Below are 26392 nucleotides of genomic sequence, written 5' to 3'. Positions count from 1 at the left end.
CTTAGCCTGGAACATGTTGGAGAGCCACATGGAAAATGAAAGGTCACATTTAAGGTAGAAATAGCAACTGAAAAATATTGGTGTGGAAAGAAACACAAATGACTGTGGCCAGAAACCCAAGGAAGAGCATAATGTTTTGGCCCCATTTTGCCTTGCAAAATAACTCTGGTGCTACACAGGATATAAATGAACAGATGTGCTTCAAGAACCATTGATCTACAGCCAAGTCCCGCTTTCGGATACATACACAAGAATCCCAGCATGGTCCGTGGGACTTAACCATGTGTATCTGAGCATGGAGGTATCCTCCAGGTGTACAGTGTTAAAGCACGCTTGATCTTTGGAGGGTTGCTCTCCTGTGCTCTGGTGGGCTTGACCTCACCATCTGCATCTCTTGAGTTAAGCCACTTCCTCCATTACTCGCTGAGGTGCTGAGATGCTGACGCAAGTGTTTGCTTAAGTGCCACTGCCTCCATTTTCTCTGAACTTCCAGCTGAACCTAGGTAGAAAGGTCACAAAATACTTAGTTCAGCTAGTTTATCTTGGAGCCCTGCATTGCGGAGAACAGTATAACAGGAAAAGGAGAGCAGGTTACCTTTGCCAAGGTTTGGATTTATTTATTTAACCCCCAGTTTAAGGGGTTAGGGTAGGGCCTGTTTCTTGTCACTTCTAATGATACTGTTGTTGCAGCCACACAATTTTCTGGTAACCTGTTTTTAATTGCAGGTGAAACTGTTGACAGAGTCTAGCTGGCCTCAGTAAGTGTTTGGTTTAGATTTTTCCAAGATTTTTATTTTGGTTATAAAAACGAGACATTTTGGCATTCTAAGGTAAAAAATGAAGACTTTCTTTTCCAAACAACTTTTTCTGAACCCTGTTAAAGGATTAGTCAAGGTATTTCAAACCCCTCCTCCATTTCAAGGTGACTTTTTCTTCCAAACTTAGGTGCTAATTTTTTTTTTTTTTTTCCTTCCAACAACCTCAGGATCTCCCAGTTTGGATAATGTTTCCCCCCACCTCTACCAGCAGCAGCATTTCAGAGTGCAAGTTCTAGCTCAGAAGCCTGCGAGTTATCATACGACCACAAAGGAAACGGTCCCTCTTCCAAAAGCTTTACCTTATTAGAGTCCTAATAAACTTGGACTGGATACAGCTTTTGATAAATTCCCTCCCAAGGATCAAGCAAAGAAAACAGGCATGGGATGACAGATAATAGCACCCTACATCAGAACCAGTTAATTGTCAGTGTGACCATGTGCAGGATGGTACTCCCACCCTCCATTCCCAGACAGTAATAATGCTGATTTACAAAAGGGCTGCAATGGTTGAGAGGTGCAGTTTGCATTTGGCATACAATTACTTAGGCTTGCCAGGTCTAGGAGGTATTTCACGAGTGACATTAGGTAGCTGGGCAGAAAACCCTCAGATAAAACATGTAATTCACTGGAGAATGTATCCCACTGATTAATGAGGCATGCTTGAGCAATAAAAAAGAATGTTACATACACAAAACTCACCTCCCCATTAAGAAAACAATAAAGTACAGCCACGACAAAGCCCTAAAAGATAAAAGAACCGTGGTCACAGAATTAGAACTGCGGTTTCAGCTTTTGAATGGGGATAAGGCATCTCAAGGGAAATCAGACAGCTTGGTTTTGCCATTGGGACTCTGCTCTGTTGCAGAGTTATATGTTACACCTCTTTCTCTTATTTTAAAGAAATAATAGCTTGTCAAATATTACCTGGAATGATCCAAGAGCCAATTCAAAAAACAGCTGAATTTCCATTGTGCCGCTGCTTGCATCTTCAGGGAAAAAAGCAAAGATGATGTAGTGGACCCCAAACAGAGGGATGAGGAGGAGTGTTGACTTTGCAAGTCTCCTGAGAACGAAAACAGAGGGGAAAGCCAGTGAAGGAGCAAGAGGAGCTCAAGTGGGCTCACGTGGCATAGTTGCGGGTTAAGGGACATACTTGTATTGGTTGAAATCACTGCTCCGTCCTTCAGGCGAGCTGAGCTTCCTCATCAAGATTCTTAAAATGTTGACAAAAAGAATGAAATTAATCTGAAAAAAACAAAAGGAAGGACGTGAAAAAAAACCCCAAACAACAAAACCAAATGCCCAGTAACCACTTAATGTACTGCCAGGTATCAGCAGAGCCAGTTTGGGGTGTTTTGGCTGAGCAGGCAGAATAGAGGAGCTGGGGCTGGCCTGCCCGTGTCCCTGTCCCCATCCCAATCCCTGTTCCTGCCTCTCCAGCCTACCTGGCCACCCTGGGCTTAGGTGCTCACTGCTTTCCCCACTGTTTGCTGCAGCTTTAGTTATGGGGCTGATCAGGGCTTATTACCCGGGCAAATCATCAAAGGGCAGGGAGATCAGGCGCGTTGGTAGCATCCCTTCTGGCTGTGGGGTTCAGACAGCCCCTGCGCAGTCTGGCCCCACTTTGGATGCCAGGAAAGGGGCAGCACTGGAGCTGCCACTTGCTAACTGGGACTGCAAATGCCGTTTGTTCCCTGCCAAAAGACACAATGTGGTTTGGGATGTTAGGCAAAGTAGTTAAAAGTGCGGACAGGAGAGAGTCAACGCTGAAGTTCTTCTTTTTGCATTTTCCCCCTTTGCAAGGATATCACATAAAAATGCTGATCTGCTGCTCAGTTTGGGCAAAGGTGAAGCAATAGCTGTTTCTGCTCATTTGACCCTCAGGCAAAGAGTGGGAGTCGCAGGGGAGGCAGAGCGAGCCCGAGCGGGCCTCTCTCCCACACCCAGCGTGGAGCACCAGGGAGCAACCCCGGTTTTATCTGCCCTTCGCATCGGGGCTCCCGACATCATCATCACCCCGCGCTCCTCCTGCGCCCGCACAGCCTGCCGACCCGCACCCGCAGCCCTTTTGCAACACCCTGCACGGCGGCAGGCCCTTAACGCTTCCCTCCGCCTGGAAACACCATCGCGATGGTGCATCCTCCATCCTCGTCGTGGTGGCTTGTTACGTGCCGGTGGGCGTTGGAGCAGGGCTCCGAGGTGGTGGGTTTCCCTAAGAGAAGGGGGTCTGCTGTAGACGGGACAGACCCAGGATGTCCCTGGGTTCCCTGAATTATTGGATGAAGAGGGAGCAACTGTAGCTGCACGGTCTGGGCTGCTGAGGGTGTCTGGAGAGGGCTGGAAGTTTGGGGAGCTGGGGAGGGGTGAGGAAAGGAGCAGAGCTGGGAGGAGCTAGGGGTGGGGAACACCAAGGGAAGACTGAAATATTTGGGGGGGGAAAGGAGGTTCAGGGCTGGGGATTCTGGGGTTTTTAACCCACTAGGCCAGGCGTGAGCAGTGTAGGCTGAGCAGGACTTGTGGCTGTGGAGAACCGCTGCGGCGGGGGGCCGGGGGGGCTGCCCGCCGGGAGGGATTGCCGCGGGCAGCGCAGCTATGAATGTTAGCCTAGGAGCACAAAGGAGTTTATCGGTGTTGATTTTCTGCCCTTTGAACTGCTGAAGACTGTGCGCTGTGAGGAATAAAGAGATTAGATCTGAATTCTGAAGGTCTGGCTGTTTGTTTGTCTGTGGCTCGGGGCTTGAGAAAAGCCTCTTTTAGGTAAAGAGGCAGGGCCTGAAGTGACTAAGCTAGATGTGATCAGGATTTTGAGGAAACTTGGAAGGGGATAGCTGGTGGTGGCCGTCAAAAGATAAATTAAGATTGCGCTTTTTGCCTTGCAGGAATGCCTGGGCCGCCTTGTCATTTAAATATTGCCGAGTGGCTCCTGGAGCGTAAGGGTTGTTTCATTAAGAAAAATAAATGCTGTGGCCTCGTTAAATTGATCCTGAATCACTCGTGTGGTCTTCTGCTTGTCTTGTGGGGGCGAAGGATTGCTCAGTGGTAAATGGGAGCAGAACTTTAACCCACCACCTCGGCTGCCTGAGTTTCCAAGAGAGCGTGCCAAGTGTTGCAGTTTGTGTTTTGCAAACATAATGGCTCCTGCTGGCAACACAAAAACCTCAACCAACCCTTGGATTCTCACTTGGAGTGTCAGTGGGTTACTTGAGAGTAACTAACAGTTCACGTGTTTCTGTACTAGAGCTTCAGATAGATCACTGCAGAGTGGTCTGCCCCACAGCATCTCCGTCGAGCAGAACAACTATCTCCGAGCAGCAGCTCCAGCCCCTTGGTACCTAAGACCCTGAAGGTGAGCACCAGCAAATGCTCGAACCATAGGTGCTGAGTACTGTATGTACCAAACTGTTCTTGACATCGCTACTGCCTTGTACTGGGCAAGTTCACACTGAGTTTCAATGCCTATGCCTTATTTCAGTAAGCAATGCCATAATAGTATAATTGCAGTCCACTAACATATGGTGCGTGCAGCCTGTGAGCTGCTTTCATTGCTGAAAACAAAAGCTAATGGTCATGTAAGACAAGTTGGTTTTGGCTTTGCTGAGAGGGGCATTGACCGGGAGACACAAAGGCGATTGTACTGAAATGTACAGCCACTTCGTTTCTCCTCCTCCGGAGCCTTCCTTGAAACAGTCCAAAACAAGCTTCCACAAGCCAGCCAAGTTCATATGAAATCAACAGGATGTGGAAACCTGATCTTCTTCAGGCTCTTGCTTCTTGGGAGGACACTCTAGCTTTTCTTGTGAACTTAGCTTCGGGGCATTAGTTACTGACTAAATCCTGCTGAGTATAAGTTGCTTAAGCAGTAATTCATGTGTCACACCAGTTCAGGCACATGTCTAAGAGCAGTTCATTAACACGCTTCTAAAGCAGTTTGAGTAGATGATCTCTGACTTCACAATATTTGAAAATACAGTTTGAATCTGCTTGTCCCAGAAAAGACTTACAAAAATAGACAAAACTACAGGGCCTCTAATGATCCACCAGGTATTGGCATTAGTGTTAATGTCCCAACACCTGTAAAAATAGAAGAGAAGGTGCAGTCAGTTATCAAAACACTGGTGTCTTTTCAAGAGGTTTAGTCTGTTTTGCACTTCAGATAGGCCCCTATTGCCTTCTACAAAATTAATTTCCTGTTCTCACTTAGCGGTATAACGTTTCTGACAGAAGACTGTCTACCTGTGCTGGACAAAAGTATATCCTGCCCTTAAAGTACAACCACTGTTCAAAATTTTGGAAGGGAGAAGAGAAAAGAACAAAGTTTCACTGATCAGAAAGTCAAATACAGATGCTGAAAACATTGTGGGCTGAGTTCATACTTAAAGACTACCTCCTACCCTTGAAAATGCTGAAATGAAATTTGAGGCTTTTTCTCAGATTGTTCAGCTGGACCTCTACTCCCACCCACACCAGGATCCAGGCTTGTAGCATAGCAGGGTGGTGGTTGGTTTGCTTGGCTGCCAGTGGTTAGAAATGAGCAGGACCCCGTGGAGTAGCCTGCGCAGGGCCTGCGTGCTCCCCCCGGCATGCCACCTTCCCCCCCTCCACACAGCTTACCCAATATTTTCATGGAGTTGCCTAGCAGTTGCCCATGCAGCCACAAACACGGTTGGGGCACCTGCAATTGGAAAAGCTAGTTACTGCTCCACAAGCCCACCCCAAAGGCAAAACAAACCCACAGTTATTCTTACTGAAAGGAGAACCAGTACCCCATCCGAGGGCGATGAACTGCCAGAGGAATTTCCTTTCCGAGAAGAAAGAAATAACCAGGAGAGTGTGGAGGTACAGTCCCTCCACGAGGAGCCAGCTGTAGTTAGACATGATGCAATACTGAAAGAAGACCATGGTGAGCTTACACCAAGCCTGAGGAAAGAGAGGACAATTAGCTCCTGCCTGGGTTCGTATCTACCTTCTAACAAAGAGAGAGCTGTAAATAAATCTTGGGAAATAGAGATTTTATAGCAATTAGGGGACTAAACAGGTGGCCTTGAGACAGGCGTTCACATGACAAGCAAGCAGGACTGGCACTTGTAAATGCATTAATCAACTGCCTCACTAACGAGAACCAAATGTGTCATGGACACATGGGTTTGGGTTACTGTCTCAGTTAGAGAAGTTTCACTATCATGACCTTATTAGTATCAATAGCACTAATATCACCTTAGAGAAGCACATGAATGTATTTATCAGTCTTTTTTTTCCTGAGAAAAAGGGTTGATAAAGACAAGTTAAAATTTGCTCAAAATGTTCAGCAACAAAGATCCAGCAAAACTGGGGAGGTAAAAGAAAAAAAAAAGCCTTTTTTTTTTTTTTTTTTGTTTCCCTCTTTTGGTTTAAAGCATTGAACATCATCTCCAGTGGTCCCCCTGCCCCCTCCAGTTTTCAAGATATTTTGCTGCCAAGAAAAAGGAAAAAACAATTCAAAATTTGGGAGGTTCCTTTTCCAGGCTCTCGGCGTGCAAACTTGTATCTTACTATCAGGGTCTCACACTGTAGTATGAGTCAGCAATATTTAATGTGTTCTCGTACTTTTCCTGCCAGCCCCACCTACCAGGATCTAAAATCCATGTAAGCATCTCCACCCTGGTTGTGTATCCTGTGTTCACAGCCTGAGACACCCATGTTTAGGCATTTCTGGGTCAATGTGCTGAACTCCTGGTGTCTTCTGTGGCCATCAAGTCAACGCAATCAAGAAGATGAATGCAGGTGTCTACTTCAGACTGACCTGGATGCCCTCTGCTCCAATACTTGTAAAGGCATTTATAGCCAGGAAGAACTGCACCTGGGTTTCTGCGTGTATGCTCCAGCCTGGGCTGCTTTTGTGTCCTCACACCACAGAATCCCCCAAACAGGGAAATCTCAGCCAGGAACAACGAACACACAGGATCGAGCCATGGAGAAGGGACAGGGCATACCTTTCCTCTCCTATAACTCCTCATGCTGAATGGAAAGCTGAGACAGAGATTTCCTTCCCTGCACACTAGCTACTGCTGGGATCCTGCTGGGAAACTGAGGTGTGGAGCAAGTTGGAAGGCAGAGGGTTACCGTGTATGGCCCGCAGTAATTTGTGTCTTCAGAGGAAAACAAGATGGCATCCTTGATGAAGTTGGACGAGGCTCGCAAAATGAACGATGTGAAGAGGTGCATGTGGATGTAGTTCCTTGTACAGCGAAGTCTTCTGTTACAAAAAGAGAGAAAGATCCTGTGAAGTTACATTCCTAGCCAATGCAGGTAGCTTGTGGCTGTGAACAGCAGGTTTCAATCCTTATTAATGCTAAACTGACAAATTAAGAATGCTGTTTTTCTGTCTGTGAAAGGAAGGCTAATGCATTTCCCAAGAGGGATAGCCTAGAGAAGACCTTAAAAAGCTGAAGTCACGTCTGCTCCACTCAGGTACTAAACCAAGCTGAAGGTTGCCACAAGAACTGCGATTTCACGCCAATATGCTTGGTCTAGTCTCCCTCCCTCCTGTCTGGAGTAACATGAACCCAAGGTGTTTATCCACACCTGGGTGGATTTATTTGGTTTGCCTGCACAGTGCACTTGTGCCTGCAATGTCTTCTGTATTAAATCTCCACATAATCTGGGTCTGGAGGCTGTGCAGCCTGAAGACGAGTTTGCAAAGTAGCTGGGGTTCCTTCTGCCCAGGGGTGCCGCCCTGACACTTACTGTAAGGAATTCATTTCACTGAATAAGCAGCGAAGTACAAATTCCAGGTTATAAGGATACGTGAAGATAAGCCAACTGTCAGGTCGCTGCTGTAAACCTGAAACGCCTCCCCAGAAGTCAGCGCAGCAGCACTTGGAGCAGAGTTTTAGCCACAGTCTCAAGTGGGGAAAAGAACAGCAGGGGGAAAGACACTCTGCCCAAGGGACACTGAAGTCATGGGAAGACCTCAGCAGAGAGGTGGTGCAAACGCCAGGCTGCAAAATACATCCAGCTACATTTTGGAAAGGATAGGAGAGCACAATATGAGGAGCAGCCCTGACATTTTCTGGGAGACAAGACTCAGAGATCATTTTTGTCACTGACTTCTGTGAAGGTTTTCAGAAACACTTCAATTTTTAACTTGCCCTGAAAGCCAACAGAAGGATCTGTGTCAGCTGAGATGACCAGAAGTCCTGGCCAAACACAAACCAGAGATGCTTCTCCTCACCTAAAAGAGACCAGGACCGCTAAGGCTATCGTCAGCGTCACGAGGGAGGTGCAGTATCCGATGGTGTACATGGTCTTCAGAGTCATGAAATAGGAACGCTGCAGGGGAACATACATTCACACCTTCACCTTTGACTGTCTGGTAGAAATCAGCCCATACCAAGAGAAATGTGTCTTGTCTCCTCCTATTTAACAAATACATTTTCTTGTAAAATCAGCTACTGAAGCTTTACCCTGAGCAACCCATTCTGATCATTTGGAGGAAGCATTTATGCTGAAAAACACCTGTAACAGTAACCCCACCTGAGTTAAATCATAACATCGTTCAGTCTCTCCTTAACGTGTTCCTCCCCCAGGGCCCCAAAGCAGGGAATCTGTGGTTACAGGCACTCAGACTCACTCTCGCCTCGTTTGTCGTGTCATTGACGTTGTAGCCACAAGCGATATCAGGTCTCGGATATGGGTCTGACCAACCCTTGCTTGTACAGTTTCGGTAGACAAAACCTGTGTGGTAACAACAAAAAAAGACAAAACCAGGTGTGATCATTTCCAGTTGTATCTTTGTTCTCCTCGGGAGTCGGTCATCAAGGTGTAGGGTTGCTCCAAGCGCAAAGAGAATATTTTCCCCCAGGCAGTGCACTCTGCATAGCTGGAGGCGAAATGCAGCTGAGCTAATTATGTTGATACTTGCCCGGTGTACTTGTGTGGGTCATAATATTGTTTGCCCACTCAGGGATGACTGTGATGGATGTGTTTTTATTAACTGCAACATAAATAATACTGTTCGGTACATCTGGTGTTTCTTGGCCAGTATTCCAGGATCAGCAAACACATGACTTGTTCAATCACAGATTCATACTCCATGCAAATCTGATACTTTCCTGAATGCTCCCACCCCCTTACTGTGGTTTGTCATGGTCTGAAGAGAACACAAAACTTTAGATGGTCACAGATTTTTGGTGAGGTTGAAATGAAAACTAAAAGGCTTGTCCCCACACCCAGGTCTGGGCATTATCTTACACTGTTGATTTCCTTGCTTACTTAAAAATTAAAGGCTAGGATGGGATTCCCCTCACTTAAGTTAGACTTCTGAAATCTAAATGCTTGAGTCCAACTGTGTCCCTCGTGGCTGTCTTTCTAGTCAGTGGAGAAAAAGAGGCATTTGCAGAATTAATCTCATTTTCAGACAGACATCCACAGAACGCAGTTTGTCTGACCGACTTCTGCTAGGACGTCTGACTTTTAGACTCCTAAAGCTGAGTGAGATGGATCCCCAGCGAGTTGCATATAGTTGAATAGGACAGGTTTGAACATGTCCGTATTCATGTTTGACACTAAAGTAGAAGTGGGAAGTGCTGCCCTACACACCATACAATCTCATTGGAAGAAAATGACCCTAGCAGGCATGTAGATTATGCGCTGAAGAGAAACTTTTACAAAGAAGTAAAACCACCACCCGCTGTCCTAATCACATTAATCTATCAGATAGGAGCCACTCTTCAGAAACATGGAGTGAAATCCTGGCTTTGCTGCAGTAATGGCAATACTGGCAAGGACTTAGGGCCTGGAACCAGCAGCCCTTCTTAGTAGAAGCCTTGCCAGAAGGCACCATAAAAGTCTATTTTTGCCCACATATTTAGCCATGGGGACTCCAGGGCATCCAGTTCCTGCAAAATGAGGGAACAGAGGGAGATGCACATGCAGCAGTGTTTGGCACTGGTTTATGCTCTTTGGAGCTCTGCTGGGACTGTCAGGACAGAGTCAGGGCTCCTGCTACCTCTGGGCTAATTCTGGTGACCTGAGAGCATGTCTGCACTTGATTTGAACTCACCTCAGTAAAACTGCAAGGCACAGCAAACATGCTGAGACCTCCAATTAGGAAGAGCTCTGGGTGTGTCAGTATCAGACTGTTGCTCTGATGCTTTTATGAACATCTTGTCCCAGCTTAGTATCTTTGAAAGGGCCAGGCTTGCTTTTTAAGCCAGGTTTTCTATGCCCTGATGCAATGCAGCAACAACAGGAGAGAAACAGCTCTCCCAAACAGTTCTCCCCAATTTGCCTTGGCACTCAGCAAGGGACTGGTATGGTGGCAAATTCTCTACTTCAGCTTATTAAGACACATATACTTAACTCAGAGCAGAGTGTTGTGCTTGTAAACATGTCTGTAACTGGTTTTTGCCTGAGGATGTCAAAGTAGATCAAACAAGAAGAGGTGAAGTTCTGTGTTGGTGTGTGTATGCGATTGTGTTATATGCAAAGCATGGGATATTATGCGGGGCATATTATTTTGATGCACGTGACCAAAATTTTAGCCATGCTACTTGCTTATGGGTGACACACACACTAGGGAAGCTGCAGCATGCCCCACTCAGAGCAGACTCGGGGTCTGCAGTCTGTCTAATGATCGGTGCTTGGTATTTACTGGTGCCTGGGAGGCTTTGGGAGTTGCCTAGGCAAGGGGAAACACTGGCTAAAGGGATGGCTGTGGCACTGGGGCCATCTGATGTGGCCTTCTCCTCTGCCTCTGAATCCCCACAGTTGTCACACCTTTCCTTGTTTCTTGCCTGAGACACAACGTGCAGGTCTGGATGTGAACTTCAGTTATGTTACTTGGCTCCAGATTATTTTGTTTCTTTGGTCTCTTACGTGGGAAGGGGCCAGACAGTCTGGGCTGCAAATGCAAGTCTAGATGTCAGCACAAAGCTCAACAGCACGGAGACCAGGGTTTGGTCAGAGCTCAGAGCTATCTGTGTCCCTTAACGCAGGGGTCTTTGGCATTTGTGGCTGCCCATCTGCTTTGTAAGTGGTGAGGAGAGAAAACTTTTGCCTTTTTTTCAAGCAAACAGATCTTTGTTTTTCTTTTGCAAAATTGCTTAAAACAGGGGAATGACTGTAGCAGTAATTAAACGCATGAGTCACAAGCCAACCGCAGTATAAAATCAGAGAAGAATGTGGCTATGAGAAGGAGAATAAACTATTGCTGACTTTGACCCAAGATGCCAGATGCAGAGACCGAAATAAGATGCAAATGCCAACGGACCATGTCTTGGGTTTCTGTGTTGAACACTGTCACTCTGATTATTGCTTATCAGAAGTGGTTCGGCTCCCAGCTTCTCGATAAGAAGGGCAACTAAAGTTTAATGCTGTTAGACTATCTCCAAGATAACGCAATGCACTTTTGAGATCTAATTATGACCTTCGGATGTACAAATTCCTGTTTTCCTCCCCGGTATGAAGGCCAGAGGCAGGGAGCAGTTCCCTCTAGTGGCTGTACCAGCAGGGATTTCATTTAATGCGTTTAAGGGCCGGTATCACTATGTAAAGATTTGCGAGCGCATGTCAGACGGATGATATCTTCAGCGATCTGTGTCTTTGTGTAGTTTATCCTCTGTCTTTAAACCAGATTATAGGATTCAATGGGCAGCTACTGTTTGTGTGTACGGAAAATAGCACGGTATTTATTTTAATCTGAATGGTTTGTGTCTGATTTTATTTAAAAAGCACTAAGTGCTTCTCTTCTGACTTATCTAATCTTTATTAGACAATCTAATACTTTATCTCCCATTCCTCCCTCCATAAAATGCATCTGTCTGCTTTTCTGTAAGTACTGGACCTCATTAATCTGTGTCCTATAACTGAAGAATGCAAAACCCTCTTCTGATTTGAATCATTAACTCACTAAAGAGAAATGTAAGCACATTTCTTGGGCATTGCTGAAAAGTAGAAATGAACAGAAAGCAGGCAGAAACTCCTACTTAATGGCTCATGATTACTGTAGCATACTGGGAATGAATTTCACTTCATTTCTATCTTAGAAATCCCAGAAAAAGGACAACAAATGTTGCTTGAGCTCATCTCTTTTGTGCCACTCATGTGGAGCCTGTCACAGCCAAGAGATGAATCCCCAGTGCAGATTTCTTCTTGATGGAGGCAAAAAAGGGATCTTTCCCCCCCTACTTGGCTGGCTGTTTTGCCAAAACTTGTATGAACTTAACATTGTGTGAAGTTTTGTCCCTGTCAAGCTCAGCTGAGATCAGCCACTGGCTCTAGGAGTTATTAGAAGGGGAAAGACGGACAAAAATACATAAACACAGAACCTTAGTGGAGAAAACTCTTTCCCTTAAGAAACTATGCTACAAAACTGCTTTTCAGGATAGCATTTACTTCCTACACTTTTCTCCACCTGGCTAAGAAAAATAAACACTTAAAACATCTTGCTACTTTGATTCCAGGCTTTCCCATGTTTAGCTTAGTGTTGGAAATGGAGCTCCTAAGTGACCATCGGTCTTTAAAAGATGCAGGGACACAATTTCACTTCAAGTTCAGACCTGACAGTGGCATCTTTGTAAATAACATATTTAATAAAAACACCTGGGCAAGAAAAGCATATTTTTAGTGTTACCTTTCTTCCCAGTCAGCATCTGGAAGAATTCAGGGCAGTGAGCATTGACAGTCTGTCCCACAGCGGACGAAGGCCAGCAGCTCATGTTATCCCACATTCCAGCACATCTGCCTGGGGGGGCAACAACAAAACACCATGCAGCATCTCCCAGTGACAAAACACCATGAAACTTCTCCCAAAAGTGAAACTCTATGAAACATCTCCAAGCAACGAAACACCATGCAACGTCTCCCAAGGTCCATGGGAACAAAGATGCTCAGTACTCTGGAAAGCAAGCTGGATGAGACAGAGCAAGTCCTGCTGAGACCTGTCGAGACCTGGATGGGACAGAACAGGTCCTGCTTGCTTCAAACCAGCCCCAGCAAGCTCCAGGCCCGTCCCATTCTGGTCCTTGACTCCACTGGTCTCTACTAGCCAGACAAAGAGCAACTCGGGGCATTGTGAACTTTGCGTCAGGCCCTTGGCTACCTGTCTCTCTTCTGGTAACTATTGAATGGCCCTGGAAAGATGAAGGAAACCAGATATGACTTTTTTAGCTCACTTTTCAGTCTTTCTAAAGTTTCCACTTTGAGCCACCCTAATGTGACTTTGAGTCATCCTCAAGAAAAAGATACAACTTGACTAGGAGTTTAAACAGCTTCAGAATGATACTGGGGAAAGGGCAGAGAGGAACAATATCAATGTAATCCTTGTATCACCATAAATACTCCTCTGCTTGTTCATCTCTTTCATTATGCCAAGACTGTACTGGAGTGAATAACGCCAACAGACCACTCACTGGGCTTGGCTGCAGGTCTCAGTGGCTTTTCTGCTGCAAGAGAGCAAAACTTTGCCAAGCTCTCAGTCCCTGGGACTGTAAAGGGAAGGTCATCACATTTACAGACCAGGGCAAAACATGGATACACACCAATATTCTGGCAAAACCTGCCCGTACTGTTGTTCTTTCCAAGGCCAGGCCTCTGACGGTGTGACATGGCAGTTGGAGGACCCATCTCAGAGCAACCATTGAAGTTGGAGTCCCGCTGGGCTCTCTGCAGGCATGAGCCTTTGGCTCAGTTGCCCTCCCTGCACCTTCTGCCACCTGAGGCCTCTGTCAGCTGCAGGGACTGACTGACACTGCCCAGATTCACCCCATTTCCCCCAGTTAGGTGCAAGGGATGCTTATTTTAAGGCCGGGCTTGTCATGGTCCCCTCCTACAGTCAGGGTGCGAGGGAGGCTTTTCCAGCTGCGCCCTCGGCTTGCCTGTGTTGCCTTCTGGCAGGGCCGGTAGAGATGCATCAGGGAACTGATGGTCAGTGGAGCACAGCACGACGGTGGCCTCAACTTAGACATCTTGATTAGGTGCTAGAAGCAGGCATGAATGAATTTTGGCCTGTGGTGCAGAGCGTTAATAGAGAAGACCTACAGCTGATGCCCTTTGTGCTACAGAGAAACTGCAATCCTGGCCTTTCTTATTTTGCTCTTCTCCAGACATAGGCTGAAATAATTCAGGCTGTTTCCCTTTTGCCTCCGCTCACTGTCATTGGTTTTAGCAAAGCCTTCTCTGTGGGTTTTGTAATGTGACAGGGGAAAAAAGAGGCCACTGGATCATGCTAGGACCACCCCACGCCTGGCGGGTCCTGGCATGTGCCGAATGCCCTACACATTCACTGAAAGCAGAGGGGAGGAAGTGCTGAATGCTCTCTTCAAATGCTTCATGCTTTATAAGGCCAGCCTCCATTAGCCCAACAAAAATATTTACATTTCTAGAAATGTATTGATTCATCCTGCACAACAGTCCTAGTGCCTGGAAGTACAGAGCTTTTCACAGCCAGGGCACCTCAGCTCTGGTGTCGTCCCTGTACCAATGTTTATAGGACTTGGTAACCATTTACTTAAAAGCAACAGTTTAATGGCAAATGAAACATCGCCTTGGGTGATATTTATGCCCAGCCATGCTGCATTGTTTGGGTTATTGAACCTTCATGCCAACGCCACTGGCATAAAGCCCCCAAATCAGACTCTGCACAGAAAAACCTGGCAAAATTATGATGTTGGGATGGTCTCCCCCCAGGAGGAGAAAATAAAAATCAGCCAAGCCATTCCGCCTGCAGGTGGGCTTCTTGCCATTCCTCAGGGAGCAAAGCCGGTGACACCCACCCCTACCTAGCTAAAGAGCCTGCCGGGTGGAGGCAGAGCCCAGCAGCACCTCCCTGACATCCCTGTGCTCTTTGGGACCTCCCTCAAATAGCAAATAGTGCATTCCCCCAGCAGCAATACCCAGTGTCGCCACAACCAGAGGTCCCAGACCTCCAGCAGCTTCCCTCCCCTGCTCCTTGCACTTGAGAGAATTATCCTATATTCACTTATGCAAAAGAAAGAGCATAACTATTGAGTTGGGTTACATTAATGTAACACTCCTCCCTTCTCCAAGCTAATGGTGTCGGAAAGGCAGAGTCCCTTTTTCCTTATACTGCAGGAGGATAAGAAACACTTACTGCTCAGGTACTTTGTGCCTGATGCACCAGCAACTAATCCTGTGTGTTTGTGCCGTTTTCACAGAGATGCGAGCACTGCAGCGGAGACGGCACCACGGAAGCTTGTCCCCTGCTTTGCCCTTCTTCCTGCCTGCACCAGTCAAAGCTTCTGGGGTAGATGCAGGAAGGATGGGGTATGAAAGGCAACCTACGCTCTGCAAAGCCACATTTCTCTCTCCCTGCGTGACCCACTGAGGGCGTGCACTGAATCCCCAGAGCTTTGTTTCTCTCTTCTTCAAACTGACGTCCCTGTATGGGATTTTCTGCACACAGACCTCAGATGTGCAGATAATCAAAGGCTGGAGGTATTTTCAGATGCATTATTTCCCAGAATAAAAGCATTACTCCATAGTTTACCAAGGTAACAAACCCTCCTTGAGTAGAAGACCAGCAGGAGGAAATTCCTGGGCTCTCTCTTTGGGAGCCATTACTTGGGGAAAGATGTGCATCTCACCCCTCTTTATTCTTCTGGGGTTTCACTGCCAGGAGAAGGTGTGTTTGCAGAGTTACAGAGACAGAGAGGGGCTTAGTCTCTCTGGCCACTTTCAGCTTAAACCTTTCTCCTATGTGGGTAGCCCTGAGCCCACAGCAGTATGCCTTGTTTGATCTGACTTGCAGAGTTATGAGGGCAATTTTGACAGCCATTGGAAATGCTTTCTCAAAGATTTAACACAATCCTGTACTTCTCTCTCTGTAGATTTGGGGAGAGTGGCACAGGGAGTAGAATTATCCTGTTATAAAATTTCCAGTAACAAAATGCCTCAGGGGAATTTGTAAGATTTGGATCCAACTTAAAACTAGATTAAGTCTCTGCTGAAGAGCTACTACTTGACTGAGATAAAATGAGACCGTCTGTAAAACAGTACTGCCTGCTAATGCTAGTGCTCATTCACACCTGTGCGGTCCTGTGAAGTTTAACTTGTTTGCATCTTTGGAGCTCTGGTGCAGAGGAAATGCAGAGCTCAACATTAGAGCCATGTCACAGGATCAAAGCAGAAAAATAGGTTGTCAAACCACCCTCCTCTTCAGTGGGGGGCAACAGGGAAGGAAAGAAACAAAACTGATTTATTCATATCATCAAAATTCTCATATGCAATGAGACAGATCTGTATTCTGGAGTATGTGGCAACCTGCCATAAGGTACCCTGCCACTGCTCCATGGGCATAATACCCTGACGCTGTGCTCACACCCATCAGTCTGCAAGGCGCACAGGGATAAAACAAAGACAGAGAAAAATGCTAGGCATCTGAAGAAACCAGGCAATAGATCCTCTCTCTGAGTCCTGCCCTTGGGCCAGGTCATAGTGAAACACTTCTGTGTCTCCAACCCTCTCTGCTAGAGAGCAAGTCTTTGAAACTAAGAAAAAGCCTCAACTCTTGCTCCACACGGTAGCTTATGTCTGGCCAGGACACCCTGCACACACATCTCGTGGAAGCTCCTTCACTTCCCACACTGGTGAGGAGCTTGCCATGTCATGGTCCACAAAAGGCACCCAGAAAGAGTTCAGTCCGTGAGATGCTGTGAATGACACAAACTCATCCTTAGTGGCGATGGCTGGTCACGCACAAAAAATAGTGACATCTGTTGCCTCCATGCAATGTACTCTGTGAGATGCTGACCCAGCTGCTGCCTGGGGGAGCTACCAGTTCATAGGCAAGCTTCAATAATTGCTTGCAGTTATTGCGTTGAGACCCCTTGCACCTGAATGCACTTGCTCAGCTGAGAAAGGAAAGCTGTCTACATGATGAGGACTCGGTACCACAAGACCTTCCCAGGCCAAAAAACTCCTTTATGTGATGATAAATCCTCTCTGAAATGCAAGAGCTCGGTTACGTGACAGTAAGAGCAAGGAGGAAGCAACGAGGACCTTCAGGCCACGTGATTTAAATGTTGGCTGCTCGTATTAACTGATTTCAAAGGCAAATATAGTTACATAAATTTGCACTTGCTGGGCTGACTTTATAAAAATACCCTTGTCCAAGATGAGAAGAATTCCAAATCCTCTGCAATTTGCAAGATTTTGTTGCTGGTGTGCTCCCTAGTTGTGAGGACTGCAGTTGAGCAGCTGAGTTTGAAGGCTCCTACGACTCTTCTGTCACAGTAAGGTCAAAGTCCCACTCTCGGAGCCTTGTAACAGATCTTACCTGGTTTTCTGCTCCTAAATGAGAGATGCATACAAGGTCCATGCCTCCTATGGGAAGGAGTGTGGGGGTATCTGACCTTGAGGCCACCCAGCTCACTTGAGAGCAGTTTTCATTGTGCACATTCATTCAGCCTTTACCTGAGCTCAGGAGCAGATCGTTTTCGGGCGTTCTGTTCTTCGCCTCCAAGGAGAGAGTCTCAGCACAGTTTTCTTCCTCCTTTTTCAGGACACTCAAAAGGTCACAGACAGGTGGGACAGCTCTGATCTGCAAATTTTAGAAGCAATGGAATCACTTTTCCTCTTAAAACTTACTTCCCCTCGACAGGATTTACCCTTCTTATGCTCCCATTCCCCATGCAACCCTATCAACTGATTGTGGGCAATATTTCCTTGAAATACAGTCAATTTCCTTGAAATACAGTCAATTTTCCTAATTAAGTCTGCTTTTTTATAGTAGCAGCCGGCAAGCACAGTCTGAGTTTCTGCCTTCTCCCTTTTGCTGACATTACTGTTATTGAGAAAAATGAATGTGTTATTCTGCTAAATTAAGTACATGAGCAGGATGCTCTTCCACAAGACTGCAGAAACATCAAGGACACTGCTGGACTGTCACAGAGCAACAGAGAATTAATTACTCGCCCCTGGCAGTGTTAAACCATAGACCTGGCAGGTCATTTTCCTGGGCACAAGTGATCCAAATATGTCCACTGGTTGCAGACCACCCAAGCCTGTTTCACGGCTACTGATCAGGAAGCTGTAGGAGCCAACCTGAAAGCAGAATCTCACCCAGATTTTCGCGAGAACCTAGACAGCAATTTGTCCTAAGGTCATTTTCTTACCTTCCCGTATTGCCCCATCCTCCTTTCTCACAAGGCAGTGTGGAAATGTTAGTCTTAACTCAATCCTGATGTAGCAATTAAATGTGCAGTTTATATTATATGTAACTGGACTAAAATGAATGTACGAAACAGCTACCAACCATTCAAATTGCATGTGTTAAAAATCATTGCAAAATGATTTGCAGAACAAGGTCCCAGTTGTTATGTCTTGCAGTAAAAAAGTGCTTTTACTGTTTTTGCCATTTTCTATTATTTTTTACAATAAAAATACTGAATATAAGCAGGTTTCTATTATAACACATTATCCAATTCCTCCCTCATGAACAAACCCAAAAGTCTTTATAAATTCCCACTGTAGAACTTATATGTAGATATATATATCTTCATAGGTATATGCACACACATACTTAAAAGATTAAAAGTGAGTAATCAGGATGTGTTATTTGAAAAGTATCAGATGCTGGATTTTTTTCTGTACTTTGTGTAGGAAAAGTTAATCCAGCAGCGTCATATTACTACTCAACCTAATCAATCTTGTAGCATTGCTGATCACTTTTAGATTAGATTTAGGAGAAAGAATGATCACTGAAAAGCTTGTAATGAGAACTATTACTTTTCTACAATTAAATTTTAGCCTAACAAACATCAGCAACTATATTCCCATTCATTTCAACTGGAAGTATTCTGGGTATTGTATTTCTGAACAAAGTTTGATCTTTTCAGCAGCATATCATGCCTCATCTAAATGGTTTGTTGTGTTTAAATTCAGAAATCTTTCTCCTTTGTGCATCACGAAATAAATAAACTAAAAACCATTTGGTTTTGCATAATGTAATGAATTTTCTGGAATCACACATGCAAAGAATTCAGATGAAATAAACTATCCTCTGATGCAAGATTTAAATGCATTTTTAATCCATGTAATATTTGAAAAAAATAGATTTTAAAAACCCATTTAATCTTTGAAAAAAATAGAAATGTCTGACTGGAGTAACATGTCTAAAGAAATGTAATTGCATTTATGCAGTTGTTAGCTGAACGTTGAATTTGATAATTTCTAAATATAGACAGTTTCTTTTAAACATGCATTATTTATCATTCTCTATTGTTCCCTATTTGATTACCAATAGTAAAGCAATCTAGTACATTTTCAGAGTTCACAAGTACAAATGTGACAGTTAAGACCTACAATATACTTCTGCTGTAGTATTTCTGTCCAAAAGTCACCTTGAAAATACATTAAAAAACAGTGTTAGTGCTGAGCATTTGAAGTAGCCAACAGACCCGGTCTTGTCTGCATGCGGGTCGTTCAAGTTGAAACTGAACGTATGTAAAAATAAATGCTAGCAATCACATTCGTAACTATCTCAGAAACAGGAAAATTGTTAATCTTAAAAAAGGCTATGCATCTTGTGGGCACTGTTTTCTTTCAAGGAACGTAGGTCCTAAGAAAGTTTTTTTTTAGAAAGAGATTTAAAGTCTGCGTTATTTCTTTACGGCTAGAATGAGGGTGCACGCTTTTAGCACATTCAGCTGTGAAGACAACCCTGATGATCTGGTGCAGCATTATTTTCTTACATAAAATGTGTTGCTCAAGCAGGAATATGGTGTAGTTAATGCTTACAATTACTGTTTTACCCCCCAAGTGATGTCCACCCTATTCTTCTGATTAGATAGATACCACTCCCTGGTAATAAACATGTGGGTAACAGGATTTTAAACCCAGAGAAAGCAGAGAGCCTCCGGGTGCTGGTTTAAAGACCTTGTTTTCCACAAACGCTGTCCCTCGGTCAGTCTTTGCCGACGCTGGCATCCGACGGGGCAGGCTGGGCATGAGCGGGGCCATCGCGGGTCCGGCACGGCTGTTTGCCGAGCGATGCAAAATCCCGCTTCCCATGCCACGGCCAGAGAACCCCACTCCGCTACCAACCGCGCTCAGTCTCCCTCATGTTTACCATCCACAACTGGGAGCAAACAGCCTGCTCCCGCGCCTTGAAATTGAGGAGGAAAATGGGATCTTCTACATGCCGTTTCTGCATCTCTTCCTGAACAGTTCGCTGAAACAGCTCACAGGCTGTCAGATTTTTTTTGAGGGGTCAAGACATCCTCGTATTTTGTTTAAAGAAAATGTAAGATACCAAAACCATTCCAAACAGAAATAGCTGTGATAACTAGATGTCCAGAACGGGCAGAAAGCTGCAGTTTGTGGTATTGACAGCAACAGCCAACTACAGTTTTTAACATGTGAAATGAATGGATCTAAACACTATTTAATATAAATAATATTTGCAGCCACAGAATTCACAGCCACTTAATTTGAAAGTAAGTGGTTTTAGTTTAATGGGAGGATTTAAAGGAGAACAAAAGATGCCTGGCAAAATCAAAATACGTATTTTGAAGGATTAGAAGAAGAACAAGTGGAAGGAGATGCTTTCAGTGGCACCCTGAGCAATGACATCTATTTACAGAGTCCTTCAGGCATTACCTAAGAATAAGAAACCAAAATGACAAGAAAACCATCACAGTCGCTATTTTAATTGTGGAAGATGATTAAAAGGCAAAAAAGTTTGCAGACTGCATTCAGTCTGCAATTAAAATGTCTAGGCAGAGCCCAGGTTTTCTCAGAGTGTGAACCAAATCCCCCGCTGGGACAAATAGATTGATTTTTCCATTAGTTGCAATGAAACAGTGATTTTTTACATTTGCTGAGAGTTTGATCCTTTCCCAACTTCTCACACCCAGGCTGGACATATTTCAGTCTTGATTTCATATGCTTTCAAAATCTGAATAAGGTGAGCAGCACCTGGAGATCACAGCCCAGGTTCAGCTGTCCTTCCCAGCCGGTCTGAGCACCCAGAGCTCAGCAGTGACAATCTGCCACATAAATTCCCAGTAAAGTGGTAAAGCTAAAAGAAAGAAACCAAACTTTGTGGGTCAAACATCACTTTGTATTCCTTCAGCCTGAGTCAAGGGAGGCATTGGTAGTGGTGGGCATTCCCCGTTAGGGGATTGCTTGCTGGCATAAATCAGCAAAGCTTCCATAAATGGCATCAAATCTTTTCTCCTTCATCACAGAACCTGCTATGTTTACCAAAGCAGGTTAGTAACACAGCTGTCTTTATATAGATGGGGAAACTGAGGCACACTGCTGTCTTTATATAGATGGGGAAACTGAGGCATCCAGCATCTAGCCATCTGGCCACTGTCAATTAGCGCAGGAAGCAGCAGAAGCAAGAATAAAATAAAAAAATCCCAGCTTCTACACAGACTTTTTTAAACAAAGACACCACGACTTCATGAGATAGAGGTGCACTTACTCAGACAACATGTGATTCCATGCAATTGGGAATAAATAGCTCTGAGCACCTACCAGGACAGCTGAAATCCAGAAGATGATCACCCAGATGGTCCACATATTCAATCACAGTCTGTTTCCTTCATCCCTCGTGCACCAGAGGTCACCGGGCTGTCTGTATGCTCTCCAGCGTGGCTCCTAGCTCCTTTCACTTCATCCCTTTCCCTCCTCACTTTTTTTCCTTCCCAGCTTTGACCATCCTTAGCCAATGTTTCTCTCCAGCTGCTGAGCCCTAGAGAGCATCAGCAATGACAGGACACCCCCGTCCACCCTCCAAGCTCTCCTCCTCCTCTGCAGAAGCCTCCTGTCCCAAGAATAACAGCACTTCTGTTGAGCATGTTCCTACTATCGTCTGCCTCCCTTCCCAGCTATTATTCACTGTTATCGATGGGTGTCGCTGGGGAATGATCATTCCTCATGCTCCCATGATAAGGGACCAAGCAGGAGTCCTGTGTAAGATGTCAGCCCCACAATGGCAGAGGTAATCAATCAAGGGGAAATACAGCCCTGGAATAAGTGCCCTGCTGAGAAACAGAGTTGGAAGAATGTGATTAAGGCTGCCTGCACTGCTTCTGCTCTCGACAGCTCTGCACATACCTCCCGCAGTGAGCACACATCCCCGAGCGCCAGAAATCAGGAGGCTGGCAGAGCCTGCTGCAGGAGAGCCGGCTACCCATGCCTCCCACCAAGCCCAGGCAAGCACAGCTGCCGGAGCTGAAGATGACCTCGAGCCTGGGGTAGGTACCAGAGAAAGGGCAAACAGGGGATCTGCTCTTCCCACCCCTTCCAAAGAGGACTCTAAATGCTCCCTGGACTTCACCCTCTCGTCCAACATCCAGATAAACAGCCAGTCTGATGTTATAGGTTGCAAGATGTCATCGCATTTGGATCCCTGTGGTACCTCGTTGGTGGGATGTAGATTCCACCTGTCCTGAGTTCCCCATAGGCAGTTCCTCAGCCGTCCCCTGCCCTGGCAGCATAGCACTCTTGGTTTTTCCAGGTTTTGTTTCTGTGGCAAAAGTATTATAAAGGGGCTGTATGCTTACCCTGGCTGTGGGCTCCCAGCTGCCAAGGCAGGCACTCCAAACCCTTGCTTGCCAAGTTCACTTGTAGCACAGTAATGAATATGGCTTCAAAAAAGAGCTGAAGTTCGCATCGTGCACGAGTGCCCTTTCTCAAAGCACTGCAGTCCTCAGCTTGTCTTGAAACATCTTTTATCGCCTATTCCAATTTACCACCACCCATTACGCCAGACAGGTCTAATATGATGAGGGGCTGCCTATAATGCAAGCGTGCTCCAGATCTACCAGTAAATTCAATGACTACGGCCATAAAACATATGGCTCGTTACCCGTGCGCTGAAAATCCAGCCATTGGATTAAGCAAGTCATCTACTGAGCAGCACAATGAAGGAATCCGGGTTTCCTAGCGAGTGCTGCCCTTTCCCGTGCCCACTCTGACCACGGTAACTCCAGCTCAGCTCTGTATGTGCTCTGTTGAATTGCAGCGCTCTCTGTTTCCCCACACACCACCCTCATCTCTCCCCAGAGCAGGAGTCAGGCAAGCAGCAGTATTTGCTCTGCCTCCATGCTACATCTGTCCTGCCCAGGCGCCCAGTTTGCATGTGCTGACTGCCCAGCTGCCACGCTCACACAGCATCGTTCCCCTTGCAGAGGGCAAATGTTGCAGTCTTCCTTGCCCCCGTCCACACTAAACTTGCAGTAACTTTCATTTCTTGAAGAGCTCTGCTTTCCCACAGGGTTTTGCTGAAATTGGTCAAAGGGTTAAGCAAATTGCTAAAAGGGGGTCTGAGAGGCAGCCAGACAATGTCATCACAGTAGTCTGAAGAAACCACACTGGCACTGCTGCATCATCTCAGTGGGGTGCCAAGTCATTCTCTCTCTTCCTTTGGCTGAAGGAATATTTTATTATTCCATTCATATTGTAACAGCTTCCCCAAAAGTCACCGCTCTTGCTTGCATTTGTGTAATTGAGGGAGCTTTGCTCCTGAACGTACTTCTGAATGTGGGGCATTTTCTGAAACAGGCAATGGAGTTTCGCAGCGACGATCTTGGATTTAAACACCAATGGTGTGAATGAAGAGCCCAATATTTTGTGACCCTCCCATTATATTCATGCATAGGCTGAGCATTTGAAAGAAGCTGAACGCAAAATAAAACCTGGAAAATTCTCACCTATGCAAAGCATTGCTTGACTAGCAGGGCAGCAGTTGTCATGGCAGCGGGACAGACAGCACAGGTTGGGAAACCTAAGAGCAGCAGCAGACTACAGAGAATTATTACGGAGAATTCACATACCCTGAAATGAGGTGTTTCTTCAATTAAACAATGTAGCATTGCACTTGGCTGTGTGCATCTACCTTTATTACTACTCAGTATATCCATTTAAAATTGGTCACAGCTGGAATTTTTCAAGTCTGTAATCTAAACCAAAAATGAAACATCAGAATTTGTTCATGCAATCTTGAAAGAGATTTAATTGTAACTTTAGGAGTAAATAAAAGAAATTACTTTGCTTTGTATTACTCTGATTGTAGGATTGTTTACTTATCAAACACTAACCAACTTTGATGTTAAATATTTATTTATTAGTAGTTAAAATTTCCATTAGTGCTTCAGTCTAATAATTCATTTTTCTCTTTCCTTTGCTAAATAATTAAATTGTTTGTGATGCCTCTATTACAGCTTGACAATCAGGCCATGCATTTTTCATCTAATATTTTGAATATAGAGATAAAACTGAGGTGAGAATCACCTATTTAAATCCTAGTTCACAATCTTTATTTATACTAGCCTTCCCAAGGAAATCTGCAGATTTGTTGGGTGATAATCCCCTCTTTTCACCAACCTTTTCCACTGATTTGCTACCTCTCAGGAAACCTCACAGAGTGCTTTTCCAGAGGTGCCTCATATTTAGCTCCTTTGATGTGGAAGTGGAGATGGATTCTGGTTCACACTCAACTATCACTGTCCAAACAGACAGAGAGGTACATGTGAATTGTGTTTCTGTGGGAGGAGAAATATGTTAATATGCTATTTGCTGTACTATGTTCCCATGGCCTTTTTCTTGGAAATAGGAGCAAAAACCCAGCAAACCCATAAACCTTAACAAGTTCACTGTGGGACACTGTGATTAAGGTCTGGAGCTGGCAAGTCTATTTTCAGTGCCAAACTGTGCCATGCAAAAAACTTAGCACTTTGCAGAGACATCTCCCCTTGCCCTGGGGAGCTGATTCGGGCAGCCCAGCCCCCTGCAAGTCTCTCCAGCAGATCCATTCTGCAAGAGAAAAGAATTTCAACCATCTCCTCAGCTTGTCAGGTGGAGAATAAACTTGGTCTATTTACTCAGCTGAGGTGAATGGATAGTTTGGAAAAGCACTAGCTTGCTTTCTCCCTTGATGTTTGAAACGGTCGAAGCCCCACCGAAGGCAGATAGCTGCGCACATGAAGCTACGAGAAAGAGGTGCATGCACCCAGAAAAGGGAGGCTGAGACAGGAGGTTTGGCAGGCAGGAGGTGGTTTAGATACCCCTCTGAGGGGTTACGCGCCTTTAGAGCAATGTAGCACGCTGGGGCACGTACAGAGGTGAGGTGAGGATCAGCTCCGAGAGAAAACGTGCTGTGAAATGGTGGGGCAGTGAGCTGCTGGAGTTCACACAAAGCTGGTGTAGAAGCTGATCCTGAACTTTCTCCAAACCGAGCTTGAATGCAGCCACCACTGGGCATCTCTCCCCAGCCTCATCAACGGTGTAGGCGTCATTCTTTCCTAATCAACAGCAATTACATTTTAGTAAGTATGGGAACTATGTTCTGGGGGCTGAATTTTATGATCCGAAGTTCTTCCTTTTTCATTCAAACTGAGCGTTGCACTACTTTTGGTCACATTTTACCTCTATGTTAGAAAAGCTGAAAGAGAAGAATTTTAATTCTTCAAGTATGTAAGAAAAAAAAAAGTTTTGGAAATATTTCTGGCTTTCTATATTAAACCTATATTTAAGACTCATGAAAAAGCAGGGCTATGAACACAGTTTGTCCCAAACACACTAAACAAACATAACACACCCATGGCAGAAGGAGCCAGGGCAGCCAATACTCTCAAATGTATTTTTGATGTTACCTAATGCAGGATATCAGTGCAGATTTCTTTGGTGTTAATCTTTCTCTTTGGCTCCTCCACCGACCCTGTTGGTAGTCTGGAGGGCTTACAGGTTTGGGGCAACACTTATAAGGGATGCCAGGGTATCTTCGGCAAAAGAGGTTGTGTCTACTCAAGCCAGCAACACTGCTGTGTTTAATTCAGCATTTCTCAGCCTCGTCAATCTGTCCAGATTGCCTGCCTGAAGGAAGAAAAAAAAAAAAAAAGGAAGAAAATTCTGCTTTCCTTTCCCTTCTCCCCTGGACACATGCAGGTAAAAGTAAAATAATTTATGGGTGGTAAGAGCAATACACTGAAAAATGTTTTCAGGATTATGTTTCAAGGGACTGCTCTTTAATACTGAAAAGTGAGAATATACAGGTAGTGGAAAAAAGAGATGGTCTTTTTTTAAAATACTGTAATAAAACTTTCAAAGTCTGTTTTAAGCCAATCCAGGCCCCGATGGACACTGCGCGATCCCGGCTGGCTCCGCACCGCCTCACCTCAGAAAAGAACTTTTATTTGAGCCTTACCAAGGAAGAACAATTTATGTGTTAATAGACGAGTGTTTTGAAAGAAAAAAGCACCTCTGTCGTGTCTGCGGCCAAACTGTGGATCCCGAAAACGACGCTTACCAGGGAAAAAAAAAAAAAGTGTTTTTTTTCTTTTTTGTACTTTTGCCGTCAGAGCCAGCTGAACTGCAGCTGACGGGATCTCCCCCCCCCCCCCGCGCGCCCCGAATCGGCGCCTCCGAGCGCGGCGGGTCGCCCCAGGACCACCACGCCCCCCCCCCGCCAGCCGCGAGTGGTGCGGCCCAGCAGGGCTGCCCCGCTGCCTAGCAACCGGCGCGGCCCGCCGCGGCGCTGAGGTGAGGGGTGAGGGCCGGGCCGGGCCGGGCCGCGGCGGGGCTGTCCGGCTGTCGGGGCCGCCTGGGCGCCGGGAGCCGCTGTGAGG

At 45.5% G+C, this 26392-nt stretch overlaps 1 protein-coding gene across 1 annotated transcript; it reads right to left on the bottom strand.

Moving 5' to 3' along the window:
• Positions 1-322: 322 nt before the first annotated feature.
• On the bottom strand, positions 323-21527 carry SCTR (secretin receptor). The gene is given in 15 exon segments (XM_052793215.1): positions 323-499; positions 1518-1559; positions 1743-1881; positions 1972-2063; positions 4820-4889; positions 5430-5490; positions 5582-5735; positions 6918-7050; positions 8029-8126; positions 8428-8531; positions 12430-12540; positions 17229-17355; positions 21300-21401; positions 21404-21454; positions 21456-21527. Coding segments are annotated over 15 exon segments (1533 nt in total).
• Between the last annotated feature and the right edge of the window lie 4865 nt (positions 21528-26392).

This window comes from Harpia harpyja, chromosome 7 (assembly GCF_026419915.1).
Source record: "Harpia harpyja isolate bHarHar1 chromosome 7, bHarHar1 primary haplotype, whole genome shotgun sequence".
NCBI classification, from domain to species: Eukaryota; Metazoa; Chordata; class Aves; order Accipitriformes; family Accipitridae; genus Harpia; species Harpia harpyja.
Note: the sequence above shows the minus strand (reverse complement) of the source record. Positions and strands in the feature narration are given on the sequence as shown.